The 12219-nt window shown below is 35.6% G+C and overlaps 1 protein-coding gene across 1 annotated transcript in view; it reads left to right on the forward strand.

Moving 5' to 3' along the window:
• The window catches only part of LOC125682845 (receptor-type tyrosine-protein phosphatase kappa-like), a 64387-nt gene that overhangs the window by 8657 nt on the left and 43511 nt on the right, over positions 1 to 12219 (forward strand). Inside the window, exon 2 of the mRNA XM_056146149.1 lies at positions 2393 to 2626. Coding sequence (XP_056002124.1) covers positions 2393 to 2626 — 234 coding nt within the window. The remainder of the gene's footprint in view (positions 1 to 2392; positions 2627 to 12219) is intronic.

Genomic DNA, 12219 nt, shown 5'->3' on the forward strand with positions numbered 1-12219 from the left:
TTCTTTTCATTATGATTCAAGGTTTTACATGTAATGTGTGTAGGTGAATATGATAATAAATATTGTAGGATTATTGAACTTATATTGGTAAATATTAACACAAGTTGGTTATAAAAATACACGAGCTTGCGAGTGCATTTTGACAGCCAACAAGTTCCAATATTCACCAATATAAGTTCAATAACCCTTTCATTATATAGTTAAGGTATTTAGTTGTTAACTTACATCCCTTTTCACTCAAAATACTCCGAAATAGACAAGAATTCATCAATATTGGCATCTAAGGTGAAAATGTGCAATATCAGCATGCATTTGTTAACTGTTCAATATCAAACCCACCATTGGCTTGTCGTTACGGTAAGGTCAATATTGAACGCTCATACTCGGAATGTTTCGCGGGCACACAATTTACGCAATGCAATGTTAGCGTTCAATAAATTATCGGGATATTAAACGCTAACATTCTCTATATTTTACGTAGCTTATATAATATATTATTTATTAGCCATATAATAAAAGTGACTACTTAACATTCTTTTACATTAGGGTATATATGAAGAATGATAATACTATCACTTTACTTAACAACACATTTTCGTAAGAAACTGATTTTTTTTTTTAAATCGTCTCCTATGACTTTTAAACATAAATATGATGAATGTTGAAATCAATCGATTAAGAAGTAACCACACACGACTATAACCAACACTCTACATACATTTTCTACTGTTTATCTAAGATAAGGTATCATTTTGAAATATATATCGGGGTAAAAATACAGGTTGGTAACGTGATGAAATTTTGATCACGTACCAACCCGTATTTTTATTCCGATATATATTTTAAAATGATATCTTATTACTTATATTTACATTTTAAATCGATGACCATTCCTGAATTGTGTTAACAACACGTTTCCATACATTTCACATTGTTGACCTACATAACGCTTAGTTCAAAATGACGAAAACACGAAACAAGGTTCCATCAAACGAAGAACTGTTTTAATTGTTAAGACGCTAAAAAGCAAGCATATAAACAAAGACATATACATTAACTCATGAGTATATAATTGAAAACTCTTCCTTATGTCTAAATTAGTAATTTGGAAAAACTGTTAAAAAGTAATGCGAAAAGGGGTGCGCAACGCTACAGTTCTGATGCGCCCTTTAACTTTTGAAAGTCGAAGACACACTTGTTGAAGACTGACTTTGATAGACATTATGTAGACATTACGGAGTTAACAAAAGAGAAAACTGAAGTGGAAAAACATGAAAAACAGGGCGGCAGTCGTCAGGTGTAGGCAAATGTCTTATAGATAAGGCAGAGGACGCATATATGAATCTCCTCAAAGAACTGACATCGCAGAGGATGTGGAAGTGCACAAATGTAAGCGACGGTTTGGATTTGGATTTCTAATTGTTGTCAAACATGAGCTCACTGAACGCTTCTGTTGACTCGATAAATTTCTGTTATAGGTTTTCACCGACGCCTCGCTTCGATGCCCGGGCATAAAAATGATTTGGCATGCTCGGAAAGCGACATCACTCATGGCTGCTATGACACGCAGGCAGTGCGGTGTGTAGGTCTTAATGCACTTTGACGACTTACAAATATCGGCCATCAATCCTGTTAATAATCTTTTTGCTAAAGGTCAAATTTCATCATCTAGCAGCAGGTACAATTCCGCATCACCCATATCAAAGTTGCCAAATTCAGCCATTGTTTACATAAGGGTGACCAGGGATCAGTGTAGCAGACGAAATTTTAGACATACACCTTTTATAAGTAAGACATTGTTTTACAGAAATGTTTTTATCATTGATGAAAGTCCACTGCTTGGAATACAAATAAAAGAATTCATATATGTTGTGCTGTTGATTTTATCTATTGATAGACTTGTGTAATAAGCGGAAGCAAAGGTAGATGTGTATTACCTTAGAAAAAGTTGAAACGATAACCTTTAACAAATGTTCATACGCACAGATTTGACCTCTGTTGACACCGTATAGATATTCATACATTGATAGATATGTATTACTCGTAAAAGTGTTACATAAGAGAAACAGTTGAAAATGTAATTATCCAAATTTAAAAGTGTACATTAGAACTATTAATTGCTCATTAAAGTATATTGTCTTATTTTTGTCTTTTTCCATTGAAGTGTAATCGATGTCGGATGACAGAAACTGACGACATTGATCTTAGATTTCACCCATTATAACCACAGCATAAAAAAATAATTTTGCTATTAGCGTGAATCGTACATGTAAATGTGTTCTCTGTAGCCGTTTTTTTACTGTAACGTGTGTATGAGGAAATACTGTTTCTACAGAATAATTGTAGGGTTGTGTACGTTTGGTATTCAGATATTAATTTTACTTTTCTACAGAAAACATTGCCCTTAACAAGCCGGCATGGCAACATCATCAATTTGAACCAGGTAGAGATAGGTCCGATGCAAGTAATGCTGTGGATGGATTCAAATCTAGCCTGACCTCCGTGGGAGGGGAGTGTGCCATATCAAATAATAATCAACAGACAGCTACATGGAGAGTGGACCTAGAGAACATCCTCAGTATACGTCATATTACCATTTATTACAGGACGGAGAATGATGCATGGGGTAAACGGCTTCGCAATTCGTTTTGGCTTTTGAAAAGTTGTGGTGTTTTTTCTCTATATACGGATGCATATTTAATTGCCGTTATAAAATTTAGAAATTCATTTCAAAATTAAGGACTATCTCCCTCACGCATAGCTCTTATCCTTAGACGAATTTGACTCCACTTTTTTGGCACACAGTTTTTCCCTATAATAGCTCTAAAACTTCAATGTTATTTCGGATTTCAAACATTTCAGTTGATCATCACTGAAGAGACATTATTTGTTGAAAAGCGCATCTGGTGCATCAAAATTGGTACTGTATAAGTTTTACATACACATGTATTATCAAATTAATCAATACTTATTTTACGTTTAGAGTGTATTTCCATATAAGTATATGCACTATCATATGAATGCTGTATAGGTGACTAATTTCACGGGTTGTAATTTTCGCGGTTTTTTTCCATTTTAGACACATTTGCGGGTTTATAAATTCGTGTATTCGAATCACTATCACCCCCCTTTTTTTAAACACATTATGTATTAAAGAAGGGTTATAAAAATATTCATGGTTTCTTAAATTCGCGAGTTTGACTAGACGGCAAATATAGTGGAAATTTCCACCGCAATTTATTTCCCCCCTAAACAGTTCATGGTGAAAACATGAATAAATATGATCGTGATGACAAACATAATTATATGACAAACATAGTATTACCTAGACCATTGGTGTAATATCTGATATCACAATATTAAATGATTGCCTTGTCCTACACTGTATGTATATATCTTGTGTCATACTCAGAGTGACAAGAAGAGAGCTAGAAAGAGAGGGGGACGGAGAGAGAAGAATGACAGATCATTTAAAATAAATTGATTAATACTTGAAATAATTTAACACTTTTCTAACATGGACGTTTTTAGATATACCAATAACTCGATGATATATATTTTTTTGAATCAAGATTCAATATTGAAAGATAAAGTGTCCATTGATATTTTTAGTAGTTTTGAAAAATTCTAACTTCTTCCCATATCAGTGAATTCAAATGTCTGATCGAGGTATTTAAGTTGACGTACACCGACTAGTTTCTCTCATTTTTTTCTTGGGTGTACTTTAGTTCCCCGTAGCAACATATGTGTCTACTCTAATATCGGCTTTATTCATCTATGTTTGATGCAGATTGGCCTCTGGAATTGCATTGCTTTTAAACTTGTTGTATTAGGACTAACAAGAGAACCGCATAGGTACATCATGCGTCCGACGGACAGTGATGACAAAATTCCAGTGCAATATCTGTATCCATAATGAGAAAAATTCCAGGAAACTATTTATAGGTCACGGGTGCACTAATCCAGCTGAAATGCATCTTGAACTTGTATTCCTTGGAGAAGACGTTTTTGATGAAATTCCAGGGCAATATCTGTATCCGTAACGAAAAGAGTTCGGAAAACTATTTGACGTACTTTTAGCCCTAAAGTAAGTCTTGGTGCATCAATCCAGCTGAAATACACACTCACTCTTACGCTTTTCAGGGGTGAAATTGTGACCAAATTTAATTTGTCACGGAAAAATGTCTTGAAAATACGACCTCGAACGGACACAAGCAAGGACAGCGCCATAACATAATACGTCCCGTCAGACGACGGTTGTACATAAATCACACACGGATTTCCTGTAACCTGTGTACCGTTGGTAATTTTTATTGTTCAATATGTAAAAGTGATTTCATAAGAAACAGCGAATACACAATAAATTCTCATCAAATATACAAATTAGACTATTTATCTGTTTTTTTATATGTATGTTTTGTGATACTTTCAATTACACGAATTATTCACACAGAAAATCACTAGAGTCAACGTCTAAAATATATTTCAAAATATTCAAACAAAAGCTTGAACTGTTTCGATGTTGGAATAAAGAAAAATAGCATATTAATCATGTGAAAGTGAATTACTCATCATTTAAATATCAACGTAAGTAGTTGTTTGATAATAACCCCATTTGACCTAACACTGTTACTTCAATTTAATTTCTTTAGTAATCGTTGCGATTAATATACAAGTGTATACATTTAAGACGAAGGAAAAAATTATATTAGAATCTGTGAATCTCCTTGAATTGAAAATAGGAATGTCGTCAGCTGTGACATTTAGTGAGGAATATAGATCGCGGCAATGCTGTCGTGACACAGATTCACTTTTCTCATGGTTTCATTAAAAAAATCCGTGCTTTTGTATTTCCGGAAACGTAGCGGCTAACGTTCCTGCTTCTCACAGCTGCGACCGAAGTTCGATCAGCATTGTCGTCAGTACCCGTTGAGAAGCGAGATAAACAGGGAACCAGTTTAGGTAGCCAGTAGCAGTATGTAGTCGCCCACTCGTGCACGTGCATTTTCCCAGGTACTCCAGTTTCTTCTCATATCAATTATCCTTTCACGGTAATACCCGAACCGATGAAGAATATTGATAGAAGTTGTGAAACTTTGTTATTAGTCCTTGTTAAATAAAACTATATTTAATACTAAGCATGTGGAGAAGGAGCAGTTATTGCATATTGTTTATGGCGTACGTTTGAGCAGGACTGGAACAAACAACTGCGTGAAAAAATTAACACATTAACCACTAAACCACGCTGGCCAGCTTAAAGACGGGTATATCATATCGAAATAAGTGATACGTAACATAGCAAGAGATACATTGGCTATATCCCTCAACTGAGTCATCATGTCCCTACTAATGAGCTATTCTGATTTTAAAAAGATTTTAAAGCAATTTTTATTCCCATAAAATATTTTGACCGCAACCTATCCCTGGGAGTTTTAACATAACCACAATACAATGTCACGATTCACAAATTATGGTGCGAAATGTACGGTCTTCTTATATATATATATATATATATATATATATATATATATATATATATTATGAAGCCCTTATAGCTTACGGAATATTGCTTGGGTTATATTTTCGTAAAAACAGGTCACGATCCAAGGACAATGTTATCAAGTTAACAACTTTGGTCCCAGGAAAACATATTGTCACAAAGAAATTATGCATTAAATATGAAGAGTTCATCACACCCTATTCAAAATTTATGAACAAGTTAAAGTTTTAACATTTTGGACAATCTTTAGAGTCAAGGCACCATTGGTATCAAATGAAATTTCTTGCCTAAAGAATTTATATTAAAAATACCAAAGTCATATCTTGAATAGTTTAGAGATACACTGTATTACCAAAGTGAGGTTTTCTTAAACATAGGTCAATGTCACAAGGTTACATATTTTATACCATAAGAAGGTATCGTCACAGTGAATGCATATGTGAAATGTGACGGTCACATAATCACTAAGTTATGAGCAAGGTTCAAATTTCAGACAAACAGGACAAAACAATGGTTACTCCTGTAATATAAAAGTAGCAAATATGACACACTTAAATCTTTCATTATGTCGCTAAAATCCACATAACTATGCAACTTAAATGTGTATTAGTTAGATGAAATTAGGAATATTTACTATACCCTTTTAATTGTCACATTATCCTATTAGTTACGTGACCCAATTTTATATTTTTCAAAGTTCCTGCAAGAAATTGTTTTAGCACAAGTAAAAGATGTAATAGAGGGATGAAACGCATTCAAATGTTGGAGAATATCAGCAAAAACACTAGCATCGTTAATAATTTACCAAAAATATCGAAATTCATCAAGTTTGAAGGTGTTTTTTTATACAAACAATGATCGATTATAGCAGTATCGAAATTTATCATGCCTTCCTACATTATAAAGATTTGCATAGACACATTTTCTCTCATTGATGCACATGCACAAAATATCAGTAAACAATCACATCCATTCACTTGCGCCAAGTCGTTTTTTGTACACGTTTGACATACTTATTCCTGTCACAACAAATCATAGCGCATAATATGCATCAAAATTGGAAATCTAAATTCACTGGTCAAAAAAGAGAAAAACACAGTACAATTTCATATTCATTTGAATACATGAGAAATACTCAATAATTGATAACACAAAAACTATGAAAACGCCGGGTTAAAATCGAAGTATCGCATAATTGCAGCCATTAACAGGTTAAGGTAACCTAAGTTCAATATCTAGTCCCCATGAGCACCAATGGTTAACTGGAAACGTCTTCCCTTGCACAGAGTTTAGTTTATAACAACTCTCGTCTAGTGATGCTGTTTTGCTCTAATTGTAATCAAAACTGTATACCCCTCCAAACTGGTCAGCCTCCTGGATGTAATGTTGTGCAAAACGTTCATGTTTGCGCCTATACACTTTGAGGCTTCCATCAAACCTCTGCAGTAAAGATCGAGATTCATCGCCGAACCAAAATGTGCACCAGCGTTGCTGCAACCACACTATATGGGTCCAAGACTATTGACGATGTTGCGGAGGCAGAACAATGTCACTAAGAGGTCTGCGCGCTCTTAATCCAGCATCCCATAGTCAAACAGTTTGATTTGTTACCTAATCTAATGTATAAATTTATATTACGTATTTTTATCTCTTTTCCGATCTTAATCAGCTTCTTCATCGCTAACTTCCCATTATTCCAGTATAACCTGCATGTGATATTTATATCTCTCAACTGATTCGATATACAAAAGCTTGTTCTGCGTATCATCAGTTTTTGAATTGAGACAGGCTATTTGATTTTTCAACAGTCTCGTTTAAAGTCAGCATTTCGCAAAGTCGATGGTCGTTATACATGTAACGATCTACTTTGCCATTACAACTGTAGCGGTCAGCCAGGTTCGATCGCCGGTGGCCAGATAACTCAGTTCGTAGAGCACCTGACTAGAGATTCAGGGGGCCTGGGTTCGAATGCCGGTCTGGTCCGTTGCATTTTCTCCCCTCCTGTTATATTTGGTGCCGTGACCAGCCCCTGGAACTGACAGGTGAAAATGCCTGCCAGGGGATAAAGATCCTGGGTTGATGTCTTCAGGTGTGAAGACATTTAAGGGGGGGGATGTAGCGGTCAGCCGGGTTCGATCACCGGTGGCCAGATAGCTCAGTTGGTAGAGCACCTGACTAGAGATGCAGGGGGCCCGGGTTCGAATCCTGGTCTGGTACGTTGCATTTTCTCCCCTCCTGTTACACAACCTATCATTGGGCCAAATGCTGTCTGACTTGTTTCATACCAATTTATAGGCCGTTCCTTGCACACTCTTCACTACGGATAACTCCGTTTACCTGATCAAGATATATGGCTCACTGCGGGTGTGACCAGTTGACAGGGAATTTTCACTCCTTCTAAGTGCCTGATCCCACCTCTGGTATATCCAGGGGTCCGTGTTTGCCCAACTCTCTATTTTGTATTGCTTATAAGATTTGAGATTGATCACTGTTCTTAACCTTTCAGAAAAGGATACACAAAATGAGCAGATGTGAAACAGTTCATTATATGTCGAACTATTTTCCGGTCTCGTGACGAGCTATTCCCCGGTCACATGATAAACTATTGCCCGATTAACACATTAGGTAACAAAACAATTATTTCATGTTCAGTCGAGCAATTGTCAAAACTATTGCCCCTCGGTAGTGGCGAAGACCCGGGAACCTGTTGTTCTCCGGGTCATCATCACTCCCTCGGGACAATAGCTTTGATTATTATACCTCAGAATGTTTTGCTTTATAAATGTTAGGTGAATAAATTTGCTATTTCTTCTGTATAACGCTAGCCGTGAAATAGTTTCTGAACTACTTGCCCTATGGAAATAGTATCGAAACTATTTACCGAATGCTATATTTCCCCGCGTTTTCTTTTCTGTGACGTCAAAGTCTGATAACTCTGATTAGTTTGCCACTCGGATCACCTCGGTCTATTCCATCCAAGCTAATGCCGAATGTTAGCTTACTTCACTTTGGTATGTCTGACATAAGTAAAGTCTACTTCGGTATAATATTAGGACAATAGCAAGTTTACTGTGCTCCTTGACAGCAACTATTTCCCTCGGCTGCGCCTTGGGAAATAGTTGCTGTCTTAGGGGACAATAAACTTGGTATTGTCCTCATAGCCAGTGAATAGGTGTATACTGTTTCCAGAGTAGGCATGGAATAAGTGTATACTGCCAATCCTGGAATAACAAATATTATATATTACGCTATTGTTAATCGTTGACGAAGATAATGCAAGCGGATTAAGCGACCCTCTGCTGATGATGGCATGCATGGTCTACCTACTTTATATGCCGATCATTTCTTGAACCATGCTGTTTGGTATCTGGTTCAAAGCTATAGTGCTTTGTGCAACGTTGATATCTCTAGCAACTGTAAATTGAGACACGTCAGCTTCCAGTCGACCCAATGCATTCTAGCTTTGAACCTCATTCAGAGGCGGCTTTTCTCAAAAACGGTAACATTTCAAGATAACGCTATCAAATTTGGAGAACCAGTGCATTTGATAAACTATTGTGTCTGAACCACGTGTATTGAGAATTTACAAAAATCGACAACTAAAGAGACCATATTCAATATTTTATGAAAACAAGATTTACATCCTCAAGTACTATAGAATATATATTCAGTAAACATTTAGCGTGGGATGTAACAAGAAGTTATCAGGTGATTCTTTCTAGACTCAAAAAAGATTCAGCGAAAAAATACTACTTCAGCAGTAACAGACAAATGTCCCGCAGAAACGATTCTTATTCCATGGGCCGGCTCGTGCTGGCTCATAATCAACCATTGTAATGTCATATAGTGCATTCAGGTACACTATGCAATTTCCAAGATATCAGCTCTTCTGTGAGTATGTACAATCAGTATTCTACTGAACGCATAGATGGACATAGGATGTAGACTTATAATATGTATATATGGTTTGACATTTAGACCGAGCAAAACATGAAATAGTCTTTGGCGTGTCCCAAGTGATAATATATATATGAATGAAATATTCTCGAGAAGGATGTTAAACAATATTCAATCAATGTACCATAGTTTACTATTATTCATTTTATTTTATTTTATTTTAGCTTTCGGAAGCGCGGTCGCCTGTTAATAATATGATGCCATTTTTCTTTTTTTCTTTTTGTCTTTACATTACACTTTAAACACTATATATTTTTATTAAAATGACTTTCTATCACCATAAATAGTATGAACGTTAATTATTCTTTTACAAAAAAACCTTTTTAAATGCATCTAAATGTTTGAACTGTTGGTTTTAATATTGTTATTTCATATTTACTTATTTTCCGAGTACTAGTACCGGTATTTGCTTCAAAGAATTGAAGATAAATACAATTAAGATTCTAAGAACCCATATTTTTGCATTTTTCTGTTTGAAAATTTAGCAACATATTTAATTGATGGTGGTAGTTACTCTTTTAAAAATCCTATTTGATAGGCTTCATTGTAATAAATATTTTGACTAATTTGGCTGAAAAACATTCACATGTATATACAATGAATTAAAAAAAAATCGGTGAAACATAAGCGAAACAAAAAAATTAAGAATTGTATGGCACGAAACCATAAAAGAAACACGACAAGTCTGATTGGCCGCCGCTGTTTACTATGTCCACAAATCAAGTCGATCTCTCGAACGCGTTCACATCACGTGACTGGGTCTTTTATAAAATCTTCATAAATGATACCCGTATTTCTACTTCCATGTGTTTCTCGACTTGTTCGCATGCATGCAGGAGAATAGGGAAATAAAAAGTTTTGGGGGCGAAACCATTGAAACCATTATATTGTCTCAAGCTTCAAATGAGATTGAGGGCGAATATTTATTTTGGACAACTTAGTCTGACTCAGTTATCCGTGTTTGATATGGGCAATTTTGATCTGGAGGAACCTCATACAATGGACAGTGATGTTGTTTTTTCGAGTCTGTGGGCGGGGTGTGAAGAAAAGTATGTTATGTACAGATAACCCACACTTTGAACGAAACTATGGTACAAGATATTTAAATCCCACAACAATGTTCTATTCATCATACAACTTGAACTTGTTAAAGTTGTATGGTCCGAATTTCTACCATTTTATTTTCCACCATGTAAAACGCTCTTAAATTATTGCATGTACATATAAATATGAGACATGTCACATTATGTTACCTGTTTCAACCAGATTTATTTTATTTCCAATCGGTGTAAACAATTCACCGTCACTCAGCCATGCATAAATCAAAGGAGTCAGACATTCATCTGTGTAAAGTTGTGTATTTTGTTATGTACAACAGAACCGTACCATAAAGTTAAGACTAAGAAAATTAGAATTATCAAAGTCGTAAGCGCCGAGCATAGACCTAAATTTTGCAACCCTTCACCGGCAATGTTGACGTCTCCATATGGGTGACAAATTTTCGAGAGGGACGTTGAACAATATACAATCAATCAATCAAATACTTTTTAGTAATGTTGATGTTAGGTTTTCCCCTGACGCCTGAGAGAGAGAGAGAGAGAGAGAGAGAGAGAGAGAGAGAGAGAGAGAGAGAGAGAGAGAGAGAGAGAGAGAGAGATGTTGAAATGTGTATGCATTGTCGATTAAATTAACATGTCTCATAAATGGGTAGAATTTACTTTGCCGGTCCCCGGAAGTTTATGCAATGCACATGTCACGCGACCCACATCCTGGTAGCTATGCAAAAGTAAACATTTCGACGCCGTTTCTTTCCGATGACTTGCAATAAAAACATGTTCAGATAACGATATTAAATAGCTTACATTAAAACTGAAAATTATCCAGACTGCTATTAAGAGTGTTAGTTACATCTGTGAAAGGTAGACTTTTCTTGATTTTTGGGGGTTTGGAGGTTGCATTTGAAAGTTGTTTTTTGTGTCCGTTATAAAGTCTGATTTTGCTGATTCTGGATTATAAACTTCTTTTAAAATAATTTGACAGAAAGTGATAGATGGATCGATGGATTCTTTTAGAAATATTTTCCTGACACAATATTGTGCAAAGTAGCTATCATACAGTACTTTCTGAGTTCCATGAATTGGCAAAGATTTTTCAAGTGCCCTTCAAGTTGATTCGATCGTGTTTGTGTGGGCACCGGATTTAGGATCCACAAAATTAACGATGTGGTTCACAGTCAAATGATTGAATCCTTCATCACTGAGAAAACTATATGCTCCCCAACAATCGCTTATGATAGTTGTGTCAAGCCTGATGTGCTTCTTGGTTGTTGTCACCAGATTATCTGCAGTCCTGTCTGCCACGCTGACCAAAAAAAAAACCAATTTTTGGAATCCCTCTCAATTCCTCCAAACACCCACACCCCATTCACACGTCTTCCTTTGTGATATTTCCTTTTCCGAAATTTTGATTCATCAATTTCAACAGTTTTACCAGGCCCCACGATGATGTTACTGCCGTACTTTTCCAAATATATTTCACAAACTTCTCGTCCAAAATTGTACCAATCTGTTATAGTTTTTTGAGAAATTTCAAGTTTGTGAATAACGAAATCTTGAGCACATTTATAAACCCAAAAATTGGTGATAAAAATGATTTTTTGTTCAATGTTAAATTGTAAATTTCAAACCAAGATGGCTTTCTAATCGATACTTTCCTGTTGCATTTTTTGTAGCTACATCTCCAAACGTGGATATCGCTACTGT

This window comes from Ostrea edulis, chromosome 8, assembly GCF_947568905.1.
Source record: "Ostrea edulis chromosome 8, xbOstEdul1.1, whole genome shotgun sequence".
Taxonomy (NCBI): domain Eukaryota; kingdom Metazoa; phylum Mollusca; class Bivalvia; order Ostreida; family Ostreidae; genus Ostrea; species Ostrea edulis.